The sequence below is a fragment of the Mauremys reevesii genome, linkage group 6, assembly GCF_016161935.1.
Source record: "Mauremys reevesii isolate NIE-2019 linkage group 6, ASM1616193v1, whole genome shotgun sequence".
Lineage (NCBI taxonomy): Eukaryota > Metazoa > Chordata > Testudines > Geoemydidae > Mauremys > Mauremys reevesii.
Genome location: NC_052628.1, coordinates 71,229,375 through 71,255,719, shown reverse-complemented (window position 1 = coordinate 71,255,719; position 26,345 = coordinate 71,229,375). Strand labels below are relative to the sequence as shown.

General features: G+C 41.5%; 1 protein-coding gene across 1 annotated transcript in view; it reads right to left on the bottom strand.

Annotated features, from left to right (window-relative positions):
• The window catches only part of HSD17B4 (hydroxysteroid 17-beta dehydrogenase 4), a 104,756-nt gene that overhangs the window by 29,424 nt on the left and 48,987 nt on the right, over nucleotides 1–26,345 (bottom strand). Inside the window, exons 17-18 of the mRNA XM_039544503.1 lie at nucleotides 19,926–19,991; nucleotides 5,383–5,452 (exon numbers count right to left, since the gene is read on the bottom strand). Of these exons, the coding sequence (XP_039400437.1) occupies nucleotides 5,383–5,452; nucleotides 19,926–19,991 (136 nt within the window). The remainder of the gene's footprint in view (nucleotides 1–5,382; nucleotides 5,453–19,925; nucleotides 19,992–26,345) is intronic.

The following is a 26,345-nucleotide window of genomic DNA, read 5'->3' as shown; positions in this document are numbered from 1 at the left end:
ATACAGGGGCTGCAGCGGCACTCTGTGATCCTGCTGCCGTTCCTGAAGCTCCACCAGACACCGGAGCATGTCAGTTTGATCACGCAGCAGCCCCAGAGTTGCATCCCGCCACCGCTGATCTTCCTGCCGCCACCGCTGATTTTCCTGCCGGTCTTCCTGCCGTCACCTCTCATCTCGGGTGTCCCTCCTGTCCTCACGTTCACTGGCATCTTTCCTGTAATTTGATACCACGTCCTTCCACTCATTCAGATGAGCTCTTTCCTTGCGTGTAACTTCCATAATATCCGAGAACATTTCATCTTGCGTCTTCTTTTTCCTCCTCCTTATCTGTGCTAGCCTTTGGGATGGAGGAGGGATGCTTGAAAAATTTGCAGCTGCATGAGGGAGAGAAATATTTAAAAAGATACATTTTACACAACAATGGTTATACTCTTTCACAGTGAACAGCACTATTCACCTTACATAGCACATGTGATTTCCCCACAAGGTCGCATTTTTCATCTTAATACTGAGTGCCTGCAGCTCTGAAGTTACAGATCTCACAGACACAGGTCCAGGCATCAGAATTCAGCTTGCATGCGGCCATGGTAAGCCACTGTCTTTCGGCTTCTGCAGTGATTTACCCCTCCCCCCAACGCATGGCTAATACCATGCTAGCTCCCTGCTAATCAACACCCTTCCCACCCCCCCACCCACTGCGTGGCTGGTAGCTTGGGGAAGATCCCCGCTGACCCATCACGAAAAAGATCATCGGCATTTCACTCCTCCCATCCCCCCGCTTGGCTACGTGCAGGAAAGGATTTTTTTTTAAGCTGCTGCAGTCCACGAACCCAGTAGGAAAATGTCCATCCCCCTTACTTAAATTCCTGATTTTTAACCAGGTTATCCTGAACGATATCACTTTGCTGAGGATAACACAGCGAGATAAAGAACGGATGCTTCTTGAATGCCAGCAATCACCAGGACCATACGCAGCTATGCTTTGCCATGTAATGATACCTGATTACTTGCTACATGCATGGCGTGGTAAAGTGTCCTACCATGGTGGGCGGAACAAGGCTGCCTTGCCCAGAAACCTTCTGCAAAGGCTTCTGGAGTACCTCCAGGAGCGCTTCATCGAGATGTCCCTGGAGGATTTCCGCTCAATCCTCAGACATGTTAACAAACTTTTCTAAGTAACTATACTGTCTGTGAATGCATCCCAAGTCCTCAGGGCAAATCAATCATTAAAAAACGCTTGCTTAAAAAACAATGTTTGCTATTTGCAAAGGTACACTCACCAGAGCTCCCTTCCATGGCATCATTGTCTGGGGTAGTGGCTTGGGAGGGTAATTCCGTCAGGGTGAGAAAAAGCTCCTGGCTGCTGGGGGTCACGGAGTGCTGTGTGCTCTCTGCTAGGTCGTCCTCCTCTTCTTCATCTTCCCCGTCCGCATAATCCTCAGACATGCCAGAGATTACAACCCCCACCTCGGAATCCACGGTCAGGGGTGGGGTACTTGTGGTGCAGCCCCCTAAAATTGCATGCAGCTCAGCATAGAAGCGGCATGTTTTTCGACCTGCCCCGGACCTTCCGTTTGCTTCTTTGGTTTTCTGGTAGGCTTGTCTGAGCTCCTTAACTTTCACTCTGCACTGCAGTGAGTCCCTGCTGTGGCCTTTATCCGTCATAGCCTTAGAAATTCTTTCAAATACTTTTTCATTTAGTCTTTTGGAATGCAGTTCTGTTAGCACTGAATCCTCTCCCCATATAGCGATCAGATCCAGTACCTCCCGTGCAGTCCATGCTGGGGCTCTTTTTCGATTCTCAGGAGACTGCATTGTTACCTGTGCAGATGAGCTCTGCCTGGTCACCTGTGCTGATGAGCTCTCCATGCTGGGGAAGCAGGAAATGAATTTCAAAAGTTCGCGGGGCTTTTCCTGTTTATCTGGCCAGTGCATCAGAGTTCAGAATGCTGTCCAGAGCGGTCAGTGGTGCACTGTGGGATACCGCCCGGAGGCCAATACCGTCGATTTGCGGCCACACTAACCCTATTCCGATATGCTAATCCCGATATTAGCGCTACTCCTCTCGTCGGGGAGAAGTACAGAAACCGATTTAAAGAGCCATTAAAATCGATATAAGGTGCCTCCTAGTGTGGACGGGTGTGGTGTTAAATCGGTTTTACGCTCCTTAAACTGGTTTAAATGCGTACTGTAGACCAGGCTTAAGACTGGAGGTTTTATGGGAGAAGAGACTGGGACTGGTTGGACAAGGACACCAGGGCTGGGAACTGGGGGGGCAGAGAAACGGAGACACATTTGACAAGGAGATGGGGTGCAAGTGAGGAAGTGGGACTGGCTGGGCAAAGACACTGAGATGTAAAGAGCCAGGGAAAGAGTGTGGGGGAACTGAGATTGGACGAGGAGCCTGGAGAAGGAGACTAGGACTGTGAGCCAGTGGCCAGGAGGGAGGAGAGAAAGATCAGATGAGGAGTTTGGGATGGAGACTAGGACTGGCAGGGCAAGGAGACTGGGAATGAGATGAGAAGCCTGAAGAATGGACACTGGGAATAGGCAAGAAGAATGGAACTGAGACAAGAAGCCCAGGCAACCTTTATTCTGGCATTTACTAACTTGATTTTATTGCTTGACTTTGCAACCTTAATAATGTTCTTTTAATGTAATTGTGTGTGTGATATACACCATACATGTACCCACCCCTCAGCTTAGTTACTCTACATTGGCACATATGTAGGCATCACAGCAGAAATGGGTACAATACCAATATGAAGAGAACAATCAAGTCTGCGTATGTGCGTCCTTTACACCAAACATAAATAGCACTATCTTCTAGCTCTCTTACTGCCTACCCAAAATTGGCCTGGATGAAATGCAATTGTTTAAAGCTGAATCCAAGCAAGACAAAGGTGATACTGGTAGGATGAGAGATGCACTTCAAAGAACCTGCCTCCTTCAAAACATTGAGTGCCTCAGACTGTTGTCAGTTTGAAGCCTTGGGGTCTCTTTTGGATTTCTCAGTGCTAGCAGCTACACAAATAGCCATGTAGCAAAGAGATGCCAGTTTCATCTACCTGGTCAGAAGAAGCCGCCTAGCCTATCAAACACTGATTTTGACCTTTAGGCTTGATCATCACAATTCATACATGCAAGGACACTGGGAATGGGAGCCAGTGAGGCAAACAGAGGAGGGAGGAATTAAGTTCCATATGCTGAAAACATTCCAGTTGGTACAAAATGCAGAAGCCTCTTTGCTTAGGAATATAGGTTAGTGTGAATATCACCTTGATGCTTCTCTCTCTCTGAACTGACTCCCCACTCAAGTGACCAATTTGAGGTCTTGGTCCTGCAATTCATAATCATAACCTCCCATGCCAGCAATGTTGTACTGGAACAGTGAATCAGTCATTCAATATGAGGCAGCTCATGGGTGTAGGAGACAGAACTTTCACAAGAGCTGCACTTAAACTATGGAACTAATTTATGCAAGAGAGAAACCACTTTCAGTGCTAAACGCAAAACCCATTTCTTCAGTTTTACTTCCCTTCATTGCTTTCCTCACAAAAACACCAATACTAACAAGCACTCAACCTACAAACCAATCAAGCTATTTCTCCTACAGACTAGGATAAAAGTGAGGAAGCATGGGAGAGAGCAGTATTATTTCTATTTTTGAATACTTGGGAGGTGCCCAGATGGCACAGTTATGGGGACCACACAAGTGCATAGATATTATATAAAAATACCCCTTCTGTGACAATATTTGTGAGCTTCAAATTCATTATCCTAAAATGCCTAAGCACATAAGCTTAACATTTGCTTTCTGTATGCATTTGTGAAAGAAAAACTTGATCATTTAAAGTGCTCATGGAAATCTAAAACAAAAAGGATGTGAGCTTGTCCAAAGCAAATTCACTGTAAAATTTAAAAGAACCCTTATTGAAAATCTTTTCAGGTATTTGTTCAATATGTTTCTATTTAATTTACACACATGGGTAAGGAACTGAGCAAATCCTTGTCTCAAATGCAATGTGGCTGTTCTTTAGGTTCTGTCAAATGAACAGATATTCTTAGCTACCACGTTCATTTGGCTTTTCAAAAGACTACTTGCACTATGCACAAGTCTAGGTTTGTGGCAGCAAAGGAGTAGCGCAATCTGTGTTATCTTTTCTTTTGTAAGGATGTTTTCTTAATATTGGGCCTCAACATGTAAACACAGGCTCTTACTCACAGAGAAAAGAGTCTCTCCCCAAGACCATTCTGAGTGGAACTGTAGGATTCTATTTAAATATCCAACCTGCATCATCATCATCAGCAGCTGAGCAACACAAATCCCACAATTAAGTGGATCAGTAGAATCTCCTCAAGGACTGTAGTGAAATTTAATAACAAATAATAAATAACCAATAAAGGTAAACTACCAACAATTAGTGCAGTGCTGTACAAAACAATAATAAAAGCCTCTGGCCCCCGAGACACTTATTGTCTAAAAGAGACACCCGGATATAGCAAGATGCACTGGGAGATTAAGAGTTAATTTAAGTGTTTCCTTTTTTTGTTGTTGAGGTAGAGAGAGTACTAGTGTTTTTGAAAGCACATGCACTAGTGGTTTTGAAAGCAGCGAGTCTTTAGGAGGGATCTGAATGAGGAGAGGATGGGAATCTGGTGTATTAACACACGGTGAGGGAATTACAGGACTCTCATGCTGATATGTTTCAATATCCATGCAATTATTATTTTATAGAGAGACAGAAGGGGGGGGCAGGAGCTTGTACACACTACCACTTATCTCTTAGTACAGAAGTGCCTTTGCTCAATCAGTAAGGTGTTTGTAAAAACTCAGTTTTCAGGTGATTAGATTACATTCCACCCCAGGCAATATCATCGACAAATAACTCCTGGTGTTACTTAGTTTGGCATGTGAAATTATCAAGATGACCAACTCTATGGGCTAATGGCAGTTCTCCAAACAGTTTTGTACAAGTGCCTTCAAAAGGGTATTACATCAACTTTTTGAACTAAGACAGTAAACTGCAGATTATAGACTTTAAGTTAAGAGAAAACTAGGGAGAGTGGCAGAATGGGATGCAAGGGAACTCCAACAGAAAGATGGAAGACCAGCTTTCCTTTAGGGGGGAAAAGATTGTACATAAACTGTAACCAAAAAAAAGTGTAATGTTGCACATTATTTTGACTGACAAAGGGAACATTTAATGTTAAGTTTTAAGAAGAGGCATTAAAAGGTCATGGGGTATGTTTGTTTTTTTACAAAATACCTCAAATGTGTTGACTAAATGACAAACTTAAAAGTATTATTTTTACCTAATACTAAATCATTCCCAACCCTAGCACTATTTAAAAAAAAGGGTAGTGTTCCTCGAATCTCACCTCCAAGAGCAGCAAAACCAGGATCAATATGTAAAGGATTCCAATCCCCACTGAGCCGATACAAGGCAGCCTGTGGAAACAGAAAAACAAAAATGGAAAATTAGTCTGGGTTGGTAAAAACCATCTAGCACAAGCCACATGCAACCTGTGATTGTGGGAGGAATTCATCACAATCTACTTAGCTGGTGTTCTGATACTGCAATCTATAACAAGGACAAATATAAATTACATATTATTTTCAACACCTGCCACAGTACAGAAACAATTGCCAAAGATGCAGGGAAGAGTGCCAAGAATTGCATCTGGACTTGGTATGTCAATGAACAGTATTAGCTAAGAAAGTACACAACTCTTCCTTGAGATTAAATATACAGGGAAGCATTCTGCCTCGAGATAGCCATCTCACCTCTGTATACAGATGCCGTATGACCAAGTGGGTATTCACCCACAAAAGTTTATGCTCCCATACGTCTGTTAGTCTATAGGGTGCCACAGAACATAGACAAGTAAATGGGACCGTTGTGAAATGTCTGTGGATTCAGCTAATTGTATAGCAAAATCATTGACATGCAGCCGATCAATACACTGTGAAACTATGTCTTCTGACACAGAAGTGATCCGTCATTTGACATTGGTATTTTTGTCAGTACCTTGGCCGCCTTCTCCCCAAACACTTCCTTTGTTATTTCAATAACACATGGCATTATCAAAGTCCCAGCAATCGTATGGGATTTTTTTGTTTGAGCAATTTTAAGCGCCACTATGTAGGATGACCTTAAAAGCTTTTATTCCAAAGTAGTGCTGAATTTCATTACTCCATTAGTATCAAGTAGTTCCTTGGCCTTTTGCTCAAAAAATGAACGATGCTTATCCTTATACATGACATGCTTTGTAATTAAGTGTCTCTGTAATTTGGAGGGTTTCAAACATTCATCGGTCAGTACTTGTGCACAAATTACACACTGTGGTTGAGGTATATCTCCACTTCCAGAACAAATAAAACTGAAATTCAAATAGTTGTCTTCATATTTCCTAAATTTTGCAAGGTTAACAACAGCTTTATGTTTCTTACTCTCATCACCTCCTTGGTGTTCTTCACCCCTTACGGTGGTTGAACTTGTTGAAGGAAGTTCGGTATCACTCTGTGCGTTTTGTTGTTTTGAAGCTGATGGTTGAATTCAAAATGTATCCATATCTGATATTTATTGTTTATGCTTACAACAATTTCCCCGGTGCTGTGTAACTTATCCTACTCCCACTGAAACAGTGAAAAAGGAAAGGGGTAGGTGGGTAGCTCCCTTTTATGGACACCCAGCCAAACAGTTAGCTATAAGATCCCTCTTAGTAGCTGTTCTCTACTTGCTTTACCTGTAAGGGGTTAAAAGTCTCACTGCTTGCATAGGTAAAAGGAAGGGAGTGGGCACCTGACCAAAAGAACCAATGGGAGGGCTAGAACTTTTTAAATTTGAGAAAAAAACTTGCCCTTTGTCTGTCTGTGGTTGTTCTCCCGGGGAGAAGGGGACAGGGCAGCAGTTATGATGTAAGAAGCTTGGGCCAGGTATGAAAACCCATCAGTATCATACCTAGAAACTACTCATTTGATACCCCAGATATGTATGTAGATCAGGAAATGTCTAGGAAGACGTGATTAGGTTTCTCTCTTTTATTTCTTCATGGCTTGGGGCTTCCTCTGTGCTAATGCCAGGTGCTTTTTGTTTTGCTTGTAACCTTTAAGCTGGACTTCAAGAAAGGTATTCTTGATACTTAATTCTTGTAAGTTTTTTTTTTAAATCTAGCAAATGCTCAAGTTCCCAGATGTATTTTCTTTCTTTTTTTTTAATTAATAAAATTTACCTTTTTTAAGAACAGAATTGGATTTCTGTGTCTTAAGAGGTTTGTGCACATGTTGTTTAAGTAGCTGGTAACAACAGCTGATTTCTTTCTTTCCCTTTTTTTTTCTTTCTTAGCTGTGTGTGTGAGAGAGAGAGAGAGAGAGCGCGAGCGCGCGTGCTTGAGGGTACCCCACAGAAAGGAATTCCTAAGTTAGCCTTTCTAGGTTTTCAAAGGGGTTCTGCACTTGGCTGGTGACAGCATCTACCCATCCAAGGTCAGAGAGAAGCTGTAATCTTGGGAGTTTAACACAAGCCTGGAGTGGCCAGTATTAATTTTTAGAATCCTTGCGAGCCCCCAATTCCTACACTTGAAGTGCCAGAGTGGGGAATCAGCCTTGACACACCCAGTAAATGGAGCTACATAACCTGCAAGGGTGGCATCAGACTCAGAAACCAAGGAGTGAGCCCTCGCATGCCAGGTCTCTGAAAGCAGAGCCAGTGCTGGGCCAGAAGGCATTGAGGCTGACCTACAGGCTGCGTGGCCCCCACCCCAGGTGCTGACCCAGAAGCCTGAGCCCCACCTCCTGGGGATGAAGCTGGGGTAAGGTCTTGGGCTACAGCCCCGCTGGGGAGCAGGGTTCAGGCCATGCGGGGTGCCTGGGCTCAGAGCTTCAGCCCCGGCTTCCACATGGTGGCTCTCTGCTTCAGCCTTGTAGGGGAACCAGGGCTTGGGGCTCCAGGATTCAACCCTGCAGCTCCCAGCTTTAGCCCCATGGGGGCAACTGGGTTCATGGCTCCAGGATTCAGCCCCAGAGCAGGTTCTTGCATCAAGCTCCCATCTGGAAGTGGGGAGGCAGCAGCATGGGGCTTCTCACCTCCAGCGGGGAGACCCACACCTGGAGTCCAGTCAGCTGCCATGCTTGCAGCAGGAAGCCGGAACCCTGTGGGACAGTGGCAGCCCCGCTTGGAGTGAAGACCCAGCAGCCAATGTAAGGAACGCAGTGTCTACATAGATACTGTGTGGCCCTAACTACATCAACATAAGCCTTACACCTCTCATTGAAGGGGATTTATTATGTCAGCATAGCAAGGGAGTTAGGCTGATGGGAGGGGCATTTCAGTGAGTACACTGCCACTATTTTATCTACGACAGCTGACTTTTGTCAAACTGTGTAGTGTAGACAAGGCCTAATAGTCTACGGTACAAACACACAACTGTCAAGTCTTAACTACTGCACTAAGATCTACAAATGAGAGCTCTGCAAATGGGAAGGCAGGACTAACTTGCTGCAGGGACAGGAGAGGAGAATTTTGACCACACTATCCATAAGAAGCTAGTATATTTGGTCCTATGAGATGAGTAAAGTCAAGCTGCATGGGAAGTTGATGTCACCCCTTACTGCCAGGAAGCAGAGAGGAGCAATGTGAAAAGCAGATTAGCTAAAACAATGGGTGTCTTTGTTAGGAGTAATCTGTTGCCTTGATGCCATTACGATCAAAGGTAGATGGCAGTCATTTTGAAAGCAAGCAGCATGTGGCCTCGATCCCATTAACAACAGTAGGAGATTACAGCCATTTTGAAAAAGAGCAGTGCTTCATGGAATTCTCTAAAGTAGAAATTATTCTCCATTACAAGAGAGGCTGAAGAATAGCAGCAAAAAATTACCCTTAATCCAAAAATGTTCATGTGTGGCCTGTGTGAAAGAATTCAGTGAGTTATAACTAAATGGGAAGTTTCAGTATCTTTGCTATTCCGCTACTTTGCTACTAAATTTCTCAAAGGACCTATTTTAATTACTTTTAAATCAAACTAATTAACAGTTTTACTTGTAAATTGTTGGAAAATTCATTATATACTCAAAAAATTTTGGGGAGCATATATTTTATTTTTCGTACATAACAAGGACGTTAAATGCCTGCTTTAAGTGCAAAACTTGACTCAAACCTAGCTATGTAGATGCAACCATTATCTCTATGTGAAGTAGTGCTTGAGTTGAGGAGAAAAGTAAAAGAATTTTTATAATCCACACAAAAAAAAAATGTAACTAAAGACAAAACATGACATGTTTACTTCTTATAAAAACTACCACATAGTGTTTAGAAATAACTAGGTTCAGAACATTAAATGCAATCAATAAATTTGATCAAAAATCAAAAGTATTAGAGTGTTTTACCTTTCTTCAACATTCATCTTAATAGAAATGTTCTCAGTTACAAAAGCATAAGACGTAACTGGATAAAACATAGTTCAGGTTTAATGCAGCCAAGCTAGACCTGTCAACAGTTTCTTTTCACTGAAAGCAGTCTTTTGTATTATTTCATTATATGAATAGTATTCCAAAACAAAGGCAGATTTAAAAAAAAACAAAAAACCCAAACCTTGTTATCTTCGCTTTCTACGTCCCGACAATGATGACAGCATTTCCTGAAGTCTTCAGTGATAACATAAAAAAAGTGATCCATCCTTGGAGTTTGACAAGAGTCAATTGATTAGGGGTATTAGACTGAAGTCAGTCATAACATGGTTAGATTGTTCTCCAATTAATAATAAACTGTCAAGTCTCATTTCCTAACAATTTAGGAGTTCTGCCAGATCACAAAAGGAAAGGCGATATTCAACCTGTCCGTGCCAATTTTTCAATCTTGCCTGCATACTACAATAAAGGTCACTGGTAAAGCTAACAGAAAAGGAAGCCAGCTATCCATTTATACATTCTCCCTTCTGTCTGGAAAGAAGAGTTTTGTGAGAGAGGGTGTAACTTTTTCTTTGCCTCAAAGATACACATGCCAAAAATCACAGTTTCGCTAATGAATAGCAGCAGCCAAACATCCTCATGCAGGAAAAAAGCTGATTGCTAGAACAAGCTCTGGATCTACATATTTCCAAGTGTTGTGTTCCGCCACAAGGGTACTACAGAGCTCTCTCTTACCCATGCCACCAAATGTTTCTAGTTCAACTAATAGATCTGATATAGGCTCTGATCTAGAGAAATCCTTAAGTACATGCTTAAGTGCCTAGCTGAATAGGGATGGGCTTAAGCATATCTATTTAAGTACTTTGCTGAACCAGGGCCTTAAGCATTCAAAGTTATGTTAATCATCTATTTTTGCAAGGTAAGTAATGGGAGGGAGGAATGGGTAGATGATACAAACCAGTACAAATATACTGTACTTTGCAGATAATAAATCTTTCTATTCACCTTAGAGGAGGAGATATATGTGAAACAAGTAGCTTATAACTGGTTTCCAATAGCCAGAATATTTTTGTGAAAATCTAGTGCACATATTATTCAGTTCTTTGAGGAGATACTCACTATAGGAAATCGCAATCTATACTTAGCCAGATAACATTTATTTGTAAACCCTTTGGGACCAGCACCAAGTCTGGGAGCTGTGTGGTTTCAGAAACTTTTTGTCACTTAAAAACACTAACACCACCACCACCACCACCACAAGCAACATACAAAAATTCTTCTCTACTAGAACCTCAGTTAATCAGAAAAGCTAACTCAAGTTTATGAACCTTTACTAAAAGTGGCATAAATATTTGTACATACTTTGATAATACACACTGAATACATGAAGGGGGGGATGGGTGGAGATGAAAGAGCTCTGTATGTAAATAAAATGGCCAGTAGCACAATATATTCTTCCCCCATTCACCATCTTATAATACAGAACAAATGCTAATGTACTCCAAATTCACAATCATCTTTATGCCTCCGAACTCAGAAAATTATATTTCTAGTTGCCCAGCAGGGATAAATTCACAAAATGTAAAAATCTCACATCTTGAAAATGGCATCATAAAATTTAATAAACTTTCTAAGTAATTTGCTATTATTAGGTGCTCGCTTACTTCACAATTTCAGGGAATTAACAGTGCAACATTCTCTGACTACTAAAGCCTCCAGACAAATTAAGAAAACATCACATCCTTGCAATGGCCTCACTCCTCTCTGCTCTGCCTGTAATGTCTTTTGTTTTTAAGCAAATCATCTTGGCATGCTCTCAGAATTTGTGAGCCAACAGCAGCATTTCATTCTCTCCATCATGAAACAAATTATTCATGCTACAAACAACAAGAGTCACCTGCGGCTTCCAGGAGGCTCTCTTATGCTGTCCTCTGAAGTTAGTGTAAAGTTACATGTTTTCAGGGAATGTTGCACAAGGCAGAGAGTCAACATTCGTCTTTTAACCATTTTCCCTTCTCCAAGCACTCTGCTCTTTTCAGAACCTTCTCTTTTATATGACTATCTTCACAACCTCCCAAATGGCGCTACCAACTGTTACGTGCCAGCCTCTGAAAAATTCCTTCCGTTTTTGTATAACTTATTGATTAGTTTTCTTTAAAATAAAGGAAGGGCTATCAAAGGAATGAAGCGCCATGCAGAAATAATTACTACATATTCTAATTTAAGAAAATACCTTTATTTTTGCTTTTTCTTTGGGGATCTAATCACTATTTCATACAAAGAAAGGAGGTCAGAGGAGAGAACAAGAAAACTATTGGTCAGCCTCACAAAGTGCTGCAGAATATCACTGCAAGAGGGGGAGAAATAAGAGGGTATGAAATTCCCTAGGATGAGGAAGCAAATATCCCCATTCCCCAAATCCATGGTGGCAGACAGACTCAGCCCTAGTGTCCCAGCTACCTTTGGCTGAGTCTCCCTGTGGCTGATCAAAGGGAACCCAGAGAAAGCAGGATTATTTCCTAAAGGACTATCCGCTACCTTATCAGGAGATAAGACCAGTCCCTTTATCAGCGAAGCTGTATAGAGAGTTATTGGTGGGGATCCACGAATGGAAGAGCAGGAAGTAAGAGAGGCAATATTACAGACACACACCCTATTCTTCACAGGCAACAGGAGAGCTGTCTGGAGGGAAATACTCAGGCCCCAATCCCACCACTACATTTACAGGTCTTGTCAGTTTCATACCTTGAATAAGGCAGGTATAGGTATCAAAAGCAAGAAGGTTACTCTTTAGGCTCCCAACAGGCTTTATCTTGAGCTGCTAATCTAAGCTAAAAGCTGAGGTGCCATGTCTTCACTTCACATTTTAACCGGGGGTCAGTCAACAGTTAGTTTAACCAAAGTAAGAAGAAACCTTTTTTGTTTTTTTACAATATAAGATATACCCTCTCACCTCGAATTTGCAATTCAGAGTTCCCTGAGCCTCATCTTTTTACAGAAACAATCATAGCAGCAACAGTAGCATTTTGAGTCAGAAATAATCACTCTGACACAGCTGTTAAAAATGGGATGAAGTTGGGGGGAAGAGAGACAAATGGATTAAGAGGCAGAGTTTTGTTCTTTTTTTTTTAAATGTACTAGATGTTGGCTTAATATATTATACTTTCTCATTATTTAGAATGCACTTATTTTTCACAGTATATAAAGCAAAAAATGTTTCATTTCCAAGTTCACTGGTGTGTAACAAAACTAGTATTGCACACACATTTTTATCTATCCTGAACTTCACTGTGTTCCTATTTAGATTTAGCACCACCATACTAACCAGGCTTGAAAAATTAACCAGTCACCTACTAGCAAGATGTACAGCAGTACCAATGACAAAGGAATCAGAGGGGGAACGGGGCCTACAGTGAGGTCCAGGGGAAATGCTCTGTTGATAACTCTTCCCAGCACCACATGAGCCCACAGAATTCCGAATATAAAATACTGAAACTGTCACACCAGTTAAGGCTGCTGGTCCATCTAGACCAGTATCTGTTGGTATCAGAGAAAGCCACAGTAAGTCCCATTTCAGACAATTCTAGAATAACCCACTCAGAGGGCAAAATTCTTTATAACTTCTTTCGGTATTTGGTTGTGACTCCCCTACTGCAGTGGTTCTCAACCAGGGGCATGTGTACCCATGGGGTTATGCAGAACCCTTCCAGTGGGTACATCAACTCATCTAGATATTTGCCTAGTTTTACAACAGGCTACATAAAAGCACTAACAAACTCAGTATAAACTAAAATTTCATACAGATGACTAGTTTATACATTTCATTGTATAGTATATAGAGCAGAAAGTACAATATTTATATTTCAATTGATTTATTTTATAATTATATGGTAAATATGAGAACATAAGCAATTTTTCATTAGTAGTGTGCCATGACAGTCTGTATTTTTATGTCTGATTTTAAGCAAGTAGTTTTTAATTGAGGTGTAACTTGGGGGTAACGCAAGACAAATCAGACTTCTGAAAGGGGTACAGTAGTCTGGAAAGGTTGAGATCCACGGCCCTACTGTGTCCATCCTTCAGTGGGATTAGTCCAGCACAGGATGGACAGGCTTTGAAGCCCAAAAGTTGCAAGTCTACCATGATAAAGAGCCCTGTGCAGAGAGGTTTATACAGATGAGTCAAAACAGTAGAATTTGGTCCAGATGGGTTGGATAATTCACAACTGTTGAATACAGCAGATGGCTCCGAGCTGGTTCTGGAGACTTTGAGAGGTCTTGAAGACGACAGTCAGAGCTAAAAACTAGCAGATTCGATACTTGCCAGGTTCTCTCTCACCATTATGAGTGGTAAGAGGGAGGGTCGTGACCACCCGGCCCTTTATGCCCTTGTTCAGGAGCATGAGGCAGCACAGGGCACATGCACGGCCCTGAAAAATATACAGTCACTCCTCACTTAATGTTGTAATTATGTTCCTGAACAATGTGACTTTAAGCAAAACGATGTTAAGCGAATCCGATTTCCCCATAAGAATACACACACACACACAGTGTAAGTTTTAAACAAACAATTCAATACTGAACACAGCAATGATGATTGTGAAGTTTGGTTGAGGTGGTGAAGTTAGAGAGTGGAAGAGGGTGGGATATTTCCCAGGAAATGCCTTACTGCTAAATGATGAACTAGCATTCGGCTGAGCCCTCAAGGGTTAACACATTGTTATTAATGTAGCCTCACACTCTACAAGGCAGCACGAATGGAGGGAGGGGAGACAGCATGGCAGACAGACAGAGAGAGAGAGAGATGTGCATTGCTCCTTTAAGGATGCTGACCGCACTCTAAGTACATTGCCTTTAAAAAAAATCAGGACATTGAGACAGCAGCTGCGGCCAGCAAGCTCTCTTCATCCTGAGCCCTGTCCTGCCCCAACCCTGCTGTATATGGAGAAGGGGCAAGCAGGGGTCAGGAGTAGGGGGGAAGGGGACACCCTGACATTAGACTCCCTCTTCCCCCGTCCCCTGCACAACAAGCAGGAGACTCCCGGGAGCAGCTCCAAGGCAGAGGGCAGGAGCAGCACATGGCAGTGGGGGGAGGGACAGCTGAACTGCCGGCAATTGATAGCCTGGGCGACTGCCACACAGGGAACTTAGGGGAGCTGATAGGGGGGCTGCCAGTCCACCCTGGTACCAAGCCCCGACCAGCCAGCTCCAATGGGCTGCTCTTCCTGCAAGCAGTGGACAAAGCAGGCGGCTGCCAAACAACATTATAAGGGATCATTGCACAACTTTAAATGAGCATGTTCCCTAATTGATCAGCAACGAAACAACGTTAACCAGGATGACTTTAAGTGAGGAGTTACTGTACTGATATTAAAAAAACCCTTCAGTTCTCACACATTGAGGACCTACAGCGGGGTCCACACTGACACATGCTAAAAAAAAGAACCTGTTATCCTCTGTACGAGCCTGCCCCTAGAGTAGAGGTTCTCAAACTTCAGTGCACCACGGCCTCCTTCTGACAACAAAAATTACTACATGACCCCCGGAGGTGGGATTGAAGCCTGAACCCACTCAAGTCCCGCTGCCCAGTTGGAGGGGCTCAGGCTTCAAACCCGGGCCCCAGACAGTCTAATGCCAGCCCAGGCTACTCCATTAAAAGAGGATGAAGACCCACTTTGGGGGCTGAACCCCAGTTTGAGAACCGCTGCACTAGAAGGTAATATGACATATCCTGTGCCAGTGGGGTTCATAGTTACTAGCTAGACAGCAAACAAATGCTGAGTCTCAGGAACAACAATTTCAAATCTAGATGCTGGATTTCAAAACCGTTTTGCTCTACTCCCCTCATATAACCTCTCACCCTAGTCTGTATCCCCTGCTGCTATACCCATTTCCCACCCATTTCTGTCCCCCTAGCCTGTCACAACTCAAAATTCTCTTGTTGCTGTGCCCCTCTGCCTCTACCTCCATCCTTCCCCACCCCCTCACTGCTATCGATTCAGGATGCTTGCTCCTCCTTCCCCATGCTGCCTGGGTATGAGAAGGGGGACAGTCTCCCTGTCCACAGTCACTGTGGTCCCTAGCTGCAGAAATTGCATACAAAGTCGTGCTCAGCCCCGGGAAGGAGTTTCTGGAGAATTTAGCTGCCAAATTAGCAAGCTTTGACTGAGCATGCACGAACTATGATTTTTGGAGAAATTAGCTGCCAAATTTGGGTCAAATTTCATAAGTAGAGCAACAGACACGTACCTCACCCCAGGGCAATCCCCTGTCAAATTACAAGTTCCTGTTTAAAAGCATAGAGGCGCTAAAGCGTCTCAAGAAAACAGCTGTATGATTTTTTTTTAATATAGTCCAAAGAAATGTGTTTGTCCCGAATCTTATTCTGAGAAACAGCTTAACTGTTTTTGCTGAAGTTTTCCAAAATTAATTCAGTCTGAAGCACTCATCCTGGAGAATTTCAACACAAATGACTGAAGTTTGGCATAATTATGTGAAAACACGGTCTTACAATGGGAAGTGTCAGGCAACTTTTAGGCATGCTGAAGCATAAAAATTAGCATGAAAATCTCAATACCCCTGTGACATAAGTATTATCATTTTACAGATAGATAAAGTGAAGCACAGAAGAGGTTAAGGGCTTGTCCTCACTAGCTTCAGTGTAGATTCTAATGCCCACCAGCGTGTTATGTGCTAGCTGGCCCATGTGGACCCTGCTGTAGGCACTAAAATTTCCATAGTGCATGTTAATGTAGTACTATATGAAAAACGATTACAGTAATGTGCCGTAGGGAACTTTTTGCATGCACCAACAAGGTCCACATGACCCAATGAGTGCACAATAGACTGGTGTGCACTAGAATTTACACCCCAGACAGCAAGGACTAAGACATTCTGTAAACAAGCCCTTAGTGACTTGCCCAAGTTCTCATAGTGAGTTGGTGGTAGGGCTGAGACTAGAATCAAGGTCTGACACTCAGTCCTGTGCTTTAACCATAAGACCTTTCCACTGCATAGTTAATGGTGTGATATATGATCTTGCTAGGCTGTAAAGTTAGTGATACATTTTACATTCTCAAATTTAACTAAAATAGCTCACCCTACTCATACAGAGCCACCACCAAAATCCAGGAGAATTCCACGGAGAGAGAGAGAGAGCACCCATAGAATATTCATAGTCAAAACCCACCATAGAGAACTACAGAGCTCATGCCCAATGTATCTAATACTACTATTAAAAATAGAAAAGAATTCTGCAGCTGATTGATATATCATCAGATATTTTATTGAAGAAATACAAATGGTTATTTGACACCATATAGTACTTCTACCTCTGCTTGCAGTTAGGTAGGTTTCTCACTTAAGTGTGCACCATCAATGACAGTGGAGGAAAAGAGAACAAGTCGCATATAAAGGAGAGAGAAAGTTACAGCTGCTGAAGATGTGTTCTTGAAAAATCTTTCCCATTTTTATCATCGACCAGCCTCACCTCCAGCATTGTAAATTCGGAACATTATATCCACCACCAAAGTTAATTAAAAACTCATTTCACTCCACCTGTTTCCCCAGGAGAAAAAGAATCATAGATCATATCTGAAGCAGACACACGACACATATCACACATGGTGGTGTTACAAACATCTTCTTATTGCGTTACTTAGAAAGCTATGAAGATCATCTGACCAAGTCCATTTTTCTGCATAATTTTCTACTCATTGCTACTTATTTTGTGTAAGTATCTCACCAATGAAAGAGGTTTCTAAGAAGCTAAAAATATGGGCTGGAGAAGGGTAAAAAGGAGCAAGTCTAATGAGATATGTATCACAGGTTGTGTATTTTAACTGCCTGATTAATCATTTAGTGGAATCTATTTCCATTCACTCATTTAAATTATCAGGTTGACAACTGACAGGACAAGAGTAACTAGATAATACTGCAGGCTCTATAACTACATTACGTGTCCCCTTTGGGGCTGAAATTGAATGATTCATCTCTTGTTAAACTACTAATAGTCAAACGCTTTCTAGACTTTTTTGATCTTCTGTCAAAAATTCCATTTTATTCAAAGATTTACAGCAGTGAATGCAGTAAACCATTGCTCAGATTACAGATGGAGAGCAGGCCAGAAAACTGCTCCAGTGCGTCCATGTTTGTACATATTAATGCAGTAGGACAGAAAGCAAAATACTGATACAAAAGCAATGAGCTCTTTGTGGAATGATTCCCCTGTATAGGGTTCCGTTCTGTTCAAAATGCACACAAAAAGAGAAAGAGTAAGATGACTGGGCTGGAGTGGTATTAGCACTCTAACAGCACTGCGTTCCAAGGCTCTCTTTCCCTGGTTCAGAGAGCAAAGTACCATTTTATCTGCATATAGGTAAAATTTACAACCTCTCTCCCTCTTAGATACGGACTTTGCCAAAGTTATTGTCTCTTTGTTGTCTCGATGTAGAACAACCCTTAAAGGCTTCTCAATGCTCAATACAGAGTGTAGTTACCAATTTAGGACCTAATACAACTCCCACTGAAGATATTCAGAGTCGACTGACTTCAATAAAAGTTCAAACGGGTCCTTGTGAGAGATGTGCATCTGTTCTGTAATAATTTATGAATACTATATATCAACTCAGTTATTACAGTGTTTATTGTATGACTATAGTAGACTAAATCAGCAAGCTTATTGGGAAACAAACGGGAAAGCTAAACAATGACTTCAACAAACACTTGAGGGCTGTTACATGACAATGGGAGAGCCGCTGACCCTGAAGAGACTGACTCAACTTTGTACTGGGCCCACCGAGCTGGTTTTTGATTAGCAGGGCCAAAACATCTGGTAACTGAGAAGAGAAAGGAACTCTGCTGGATAAAAAGCAAAACACTCTGTCTAGCGGAAAGGATGTTGTCTGGGAGCTGGACCGACTGTCACACTGGCTGCAGATTTCTGAAGAAGCTAGGTCCGTCTGCATCACCATCACAGGATGGTGGGGATTTATGTCAGACAGACATGTATGAACTATTTATTGTTTTCAAAACCCTTCTCTCTTATGTCATGCTGTTTCAGTGAAACCATGCTTTGGTTTATGAAGGCTGTTGGGTCACTCTATTCACCACTAGTGTCAGGGTTCCCTCCCCATTTCTACTCTCAGGTCAGCTAGGCAAGCAGGAGCTAGGATGGCGAAATGCAATGTCCAACATAAACTAGAATTAGCTAATTTTGAAGCTGAAAAGAGACCAAAAAAAAAGCGGCTTGTGAATTCCCTTGTAGGCAGTAAACTACCCTTCCCTCAGGCAGAGACAAAAATCTTCAGCTGCTCACAGCCTAAAAAAAAATTTCTTTTGTTACAAGAACCTGACACCTTTGTCTCAGGCCACGAGAGATAAGATCGCTATCTGCCCTCAGCTTCTGCTTTCCCCAAGCAGCTTCTTTTAAGAAAAAAAAATTCCTAAGGTTTGTGCTTCTGATTCAAAATTATCTCTGATTCAAAATGATTCCACCGCTCTGAGACCATGTCAGGGTTCCCTCCCCACTCTGAACTTTAGGGTACAGACGTGGGGACCCGCATGAAGACCACCTAAGCTTAGTTTTACCAGCTCCAACATGATGGCTGAGTAATAAGATCAGCTGGGGTCTTTTTACTAACAGTCCCTAACTTTAAACATTTAGGAAAAAACAGATACAATTTTCAAAAGCACTGAAGTCACTTAAGAGCTTGCTCCCATTTTCAAAAGTTAAGTTAAGCACTTAGGAGCCAAAGTTCCATTGGCAGTCAGTGGAACTTCAGCTCCAAAAGGGACTAAAAGTTGCATTTGAAAATGGTACTTTAACACTTTTGGTAATTTCACCCAGAGCTCTTTTGATGGACTACTGTTAGCTTCTGAATTTGTTTTTATCATCTGTTGACCTTCAAAAAATGATGCAAGACTCATCTATTTATTCAGGCTTTTTCTGTGGGGGAAGCGATTGTACTTGAAGTATTAAGAGTGTGGATCTTGGCAGAGTGAAGTGTAATTGGACTGACATTTGTCAAAAGGTTTCACTGTTTTTGTTTTTAACTTCTATATATGCAACCAGAGGTTAAGACTAGTGTATGCGTTATAAAAAATTAACAACATTTTGACTGCGTCACTCAGCACCACTGTGTTCTGAACCACCACTGTTACTTTGTTCCATATCTTGTCATGCACAGGCATTGGTACAAGTTTTCAAAAGTTCCTATTCTAATGAAAATTATTTTTCATAAATACAACATGACATGCTAATCATTTTAGCCTCTTTCCCATTATATAGCATTTACATTAGAAAAACCTGATAAGATTATAAGCCTTACAAAAGCAAAGAACATCATACATAAAAGTTTAAATACACACAGTTATGATATTCCAAAGCAGAACACTTCATAACTTTATTTTAGTGAAAATAGAGAATTTATTAAAACAAGGAGGGATGGGGGTAGGAGATTTCCCCAAGTAAATCTAATAAAGAAACTTTCCTTCCTTAAAAAAAAGCAAAACTTTACCTGATCAGCTGTAGTGACATCAGAAAGTACAGCATCAGGTGTTCTATTAGGCGGGTTCACTGTTACCTGAATGGAAAAAGTTAGAATATTTAAATGCAAAAAGATCACTCTCCTTTACCCACCCTAAAATCATTATCAGATATGTTTAAAGAGAACTAAAAACAATGATTTCCCAGGGATGGGGGTTAAAACGTATTTAAGGATAAGGAGAAAAAATTTCCAACACGCTCAAAAAAGTTTGCATCAAGATTCTCTTTAAACATACAACATCAATACATTTTTGACAGAAATTTGTCACTGCAGAACAACACTGCTCTTTTAACATTGTACATTACAGGGTTTTGCGTCATTTTACGAAAGCCAATAAGAATAACTGACGATCACTCCATTAGGTTTACAAACATCTGCTCTAACAACAATTTTAAGGCAATACACACCAAGCTATAAAGTGATTATTGATCCTAAAGCATTAAATCTGGTTTACACACTTATACGGCAGACCATTTTAAAAACATTTTTTCCAAACTAACTTAAAAAAAATAAAGCTCAAGAAAGAAGGCTATTAGTTTCCTCTACAAACTAACACTTGCACGGTTTGATCCAACTTTGAAACCTATCAAAACCAAGGTTAACATTTTGGACCATAAATTGAAGGGGTGCAGGAAAAAAAAGCTATTTAAATACTGCCTTATAACAAGAGCTTAACCAACTTTTTTAAAAGTTCACTATATGAATGACTCTGGACCTTATCTTAGTCTTTTAAAGCCTCTGGCGTTTTATTCTTTATCCTCCCAATTACATGCTGCATTTTGAACCCTATCACTTGAAACAAGGTCCTCTATGGCTTTGTTTTTTTGATTATGTAAATTGTAAACTCAACATGACAGTCTGTCAGACTCCATCTTAAAGGGCTGATTTGTATGGAGCGAAAATATCGCAACCGGTTGAAAACTATTCAAGCAGCTGAATTTTTTCTTTAAAACCCACAAACTATTTATAATGTTAGATATATTTCTGATTTTTACCAATAGCAAGTCAGTTCTACAGTATATCATTGCCTTTATGAGAGGTGCACTAAAGAGAATCAATGCTAGTTTAACCCATTAGATGGTATGAAGCTACTGGCTCACTTTCCACAGCAGACACCCTAATTAGTGGTAGTTGGTGTAAATTATCCCAGGAAAGAGTGGGAGATACACTGAATTAAAGTGCTGGCACAGTAGCATATTATGCAATGTGTTGCCTTGCCTCTAGTCAGAAGCCTAGATAATAAAGTGAGAATCCCACCACTAGGCTAATGGAGAATTAATTGGCAAAGACATGAAACATTTGGTGTGGGAAAGAGCAAGACATGGAAGCACTATGGCTGGATGGATTCTGGCCTTGATCCTAAATCTGCTCATCCCCCGACAGAAGCAGAATATAAGGAAATGCTTTAATATAAATTGCAAAATACTGAAAAAAAAATCACATTTGAAGTTTGATCTGATGTTCAAATTCTAGTAATACTAGCTTCATGGACTGAGCTTGTACATGAAGCAATTAGGACAGAGGATTCTTTGCCACCAAAACATAGCAAAGAGTCTGTGATGTGGACAGACTGCTTTATCTGTGCTCTCTTCTCCCATGAACTGATTCAAGTGCCCCTTCACTCCTGGGGAAGAAACAGTGTGATTATGGAGGGGGAAATTCCTCCAATTCATAAAGAGCTTTCCACTTCCATGGAAGAGCAAGATCTTGGGACGTAACTTCTGTGCTCCCTTTTGTTTGAGTTCAGGCTGGCCCTGTTCCCTAAGGATCTGGGTGTGCTAGAAGAACTTCTCCTGGCTAAAGACTACTTACCCTAACAACATTAGAACCATTAGCTTCTAACTGAATAAACAGTAATGCCACCATCTAGCGCTTACATGGTCCTTTTCATCTGCAGATCCCAAAGTGCTTTACAGGATCTTAGCATCCTTTTCCCCATTTCACATATGGGGAAATGGAAGCACAGAGATTAAAGTGACTTGTTTAAGATCACCAGCAGGCTAGTGGCAGAGCCAGGAATACAATCCAGGTCTCCTGACTCCCAGCCAATTGTGCTGTCCACTAGGCTACACAGAAGTAGTAGTAATACCGAACACATCACCGGACACCGCCAATACCACACCGAGTAACCGAGACTGCCGACCAGAAAAATAACCCACTCCCTTCCCTGACGGACCAAGGGACACACCCCACCCATGTACTTATCCGCTCCACCGATACTGACCTGGACTCCTTATTCATTCCATGGGTGGCATACCCAAGCCCACTTATCCACTGCCGCTTTAAAATCCCTTGCACCCCAATCTGGGTCTATGCCGGTTATGTGATATGTATGTATCTTTTCATCCTTACAAATGATATCTGTAACCCCCCATAACCCAAGCCTGACCCAAGATGTACAGTACCTTCCCTCTCAACCTGTGTATATTTCATTTCAAAATTCACTTTAATAAAATTTTTACTTGCTTTCAGACCTAAGAGGAAAGAGATAAGGTAGAGGATAGTTTTGGGTAATTGCTTTTTTGTCCCAAGAGCTGGCTTCTCTGTTAATGTGCACATAGGGTCAATGCAGGGTTCCATGAGGTGGCATGGGATTAAGTGTTTTCAGTATGCTGTAACACTTATATGTTGCATGAGCCATAGCAAGAGGCTGAGTGTCTCAGTACAGGGTAGTGATTGGGGCATGAGAGCTAGCTGTTTGAGGCTGTTAGTAAGTCAGTAAGGGTAACTGGAGGAAATGGCAAAAATCATCTCAGCCCCATTTCACAGAGGAAACTCCTCAGCTGTGTGTCATAAAAGTTCATAATTCAGGGGTCTTATATTCCCAGCTGCTGTTAAACAATCATATAACAATGAACTGGGTGACTTTTCTCAGTCTGTTTGCTCAAAAGTTTGTGATCCCATCTCTTGAGCACAGGCCTTACTAGAATCATCCACACCTTTGCCACTTCAGAACACTACAATGGAGCTACCCCTTAAATTAACTCAGAAACTGAAGATGGCACAGGAAGTGGTGGCCAGCTTGATAAACACAGTGCATTTTGCCACGAATACATGATAGCAGTGCTCCAGAATTTGCACGGCCTGTCTGTGGATTTCCATCTCATTCTGTCTTATTAAGCCTTAACTGGCTTGAGACACATGAAAGACCCCACCGCTCCCACCATTTAACACTGCTTTAGATTAAAGGAGGTGTTCAAGCTCCAGCTCTTTTAATACATGACAGAGGGAGCTGCTCACAATGTGTTCTGTATGAGGACCCCTAACTTAGAAATTCACTAGCATCTCTGGTCTGAAACTGCCTGAAAATTTGTGGGCAACGTAAGGGATACACCACCACACCCTTCTATTTGGACAAGGCCAATGTTGAGGAGATTAAGTTGTAGATTTTAATTTGGGAGGGATTCATATTTTTTAGGAAATGAAGTGGGAAAGTATATGATTTGGGACTAGATTCTTGTGTGTGGAGAAAGGCTGTTTGATTTGCTATTTCTGTTTGCGTCTTAACACAAAAATACAATTAATTATCACAAGGGTACCTAGAGTCTGGAATAGGCATTCTTTTCATCTTTTATATATATGTTAAAAATTAAATAAAATCACTTATCACACTCTAGGTCTAAGCACACACCACACATTACAATAAAAAACTCTGTGCTAGATATTATAATACTGATTTTAGAGTACTGAGGTACAGCAATTGAAAGAGTTGACAAAAATTACAGTAAATCCAGAGGCAGAGTTTAGAACAGAACTCATGAGTCAGTCTCTCAGTACTCTGCTATAATCTTGCACATCATACCTTTATATCTAGATCACCAACAGCTGAGACAAAGTTTAACATTATTGCATTATCAGACATTTACCTACAATTTTCATATTTGGCAACTTCCCCATATCTTGTAGGACACAGTGTTTGTAGCAAATACATAGCCCTATAAGGAATTATATAAAAAATTAAAAACCATCCAGGCAATCCAAGTTATATTCTATCCTCATCTGGATTTCCCTATTTGTTAAAAAGCCTCAAGGATAAAGGATTTATTTGTTCATTTAGTGAAACTAAGGACAACAATTTATTCATTTGTTGTGATGTAGGAGGATCACATACAGACAACACTACATCAGTGTGATATTAACAGAGAATAATTTTTCTCAATGTTAACGTAAGAAAACTAAATACCACCACTACTTCCTAAACAAGAATTAGTACTATATAATTTTAGTCTAATTTTTGGCCCAGAAGGTTTTTAATTTATTATCTAATTTCTAGTGCACCTGTGTTTTTCTTACAAGCACCATGTTAGACAAAAAAGGTCCATGAATGTTGAGCTGGGCCACTAATACCACCACTACTGACTTTAGTAACAGTTCATTTGGGCTGCTGTGTTTACAAAGATGACCTCACTGAAATCGGGTTTATGATGATAAAGTGTTCTGTTAAATTTGTCAAGGAGACATTGAAGAGTTGTGCCCCTATGTAAAACAAGCATGATTCATCAATTTTCTGTTTATAAGTATATGATATATTTAGGGACAGCCTAACCCCACACCTTCTGTGGTTGGGTGAACCTCAAGATTTGAGCTTGAGATTAAGAAATCTGAACACAGTGGATAGAGATCTAAAATCTAAAAATCAAAAAGATTTTTTAGCTGGTCAATTTACTGCTTTTGAAGTTGAACTAATATCTCAGAACGCAGCCCACATGGGACTATGGATGTACTATCACAGGCCCTCGATTACAAACTGAAAATAAATTATCTTCTATGGTGCAGTGCCTACAACATGGCAAAGTCCACATGATTATTATGTATTATTACTTGTCTTACAGTGCTGCCTATACGCCCAGATCTGGAGAAGAGTCCTATTGTGCTAACTGTCCTCCTTACCATTTCCTGTTTACATGCCGTGTTTTTCCTCTCATTTAGATGAATAGCTGCTTTACCCATTTGGACTTCTGTTAAGGGCACACACACAGTAAACCTCACTGTGCCATTGTATGTCACTTGCCAACTACCTCTCAAGATGCTAGCGTTTCACTCTAGATAATAATCCAGAGAGAGCAGAGAAAGCCACTGTTATTTCTTTTTCTGCTTCTGAAATCACACACACATAACTGCATCAGTTTAGAAACAGAGCTACATCTAGAGGTTTTTTCAATGAACAGCATGTTCCGCAAGCCATTTTAAACAAACAGGAGGAACACCAGTTGTTTGAAAGCTCCTTAGCTGGGAATTTCATGTTTAACTAAACATGCAAACATTAAAAACATTCATAATATAATTACATAAGAAATCAAATACTATGGGGCAAAGATCATAGGAAGTCAAGATTACATTAATCAAAATCAACATTTATTGTTTTGTATTCCCCTCACCCACAACTGATTCTGTGTGCATGCTTATGGGTGCATAACTACACTGAAGGCCATTAAAGTCTAGATTTCGGTCATTACAGTTTAGAAGAAGAAAGATTCAAAATACTTCCTTTAGCTCAATAGTTCTCAAACTTTTGTACTGGTGATCCCTTTCATATTGCAAACCTCTGAGTGCGACCCCCGCTTTATAAATAAAAACACATTTACACCATTATAAATGCTGGATGCAAAGCAGGGTTTGGGGTGGAGGCTGATAGCTCACAACCCCCCGTGTCATAACCTCGCGACCCCCTGAGGGGTCCCAACCCCCAGTTTGAGAACCCCTCCTTTAACTAAAAGAATGTGTGTGGTATATGGTACAAAGTATCGACTAAAGGGATAAATCTGTAAAGTCTTAAGCACGAGTAGCAATGGGACCACTCCTATGAGGGTAGTTACTTGTGTCATGTTACCATCTGCATTCAAAAAATGGCTCAATTTTTTTCCTGTAGAAAAGAAAAGCATTTGAAAGTGGCATCTAGGTATATATTCAAGTGCTAGGATGATAAAATGACAAAGCATAAATTTTGCACAGGACCTATAACAACCAGGACTTCTTGATTCAAGGAGATTCAGTATAAACCAGAGATCGGCATCCTTTGGCACGCAGCCCACCAGGGTAAACCCCCTGGCAGGTCGGGCTTGTCTGTTTACCTGCCACGTCCTCAGATTCGGCCGATTTGAGGCTCCCACTGGCTGTGGCTCGCCACTCCAGGCCAACGGGGGCTGCAGGAAGCAGCGCGGGCCAAGGGATGTGCTGGCCGCCGCTTCCCACCGCCCCCATTGGCCTGGAGCGGCGAACCACAGCCAGTGGGAGCCTCAAATCGGCCAAATCTGAGGACGTGGCAGGTAAACAAACCAGCCCGGCCCGCCAGGGGGCTTACCCTGGAGGGCTGCATGCCAAAGGTTGCCAATCCCTGGTATAAACCAACAATAAAAGGAAAGAACAGTGAAAAAGCCTCTGGAGAGGTCT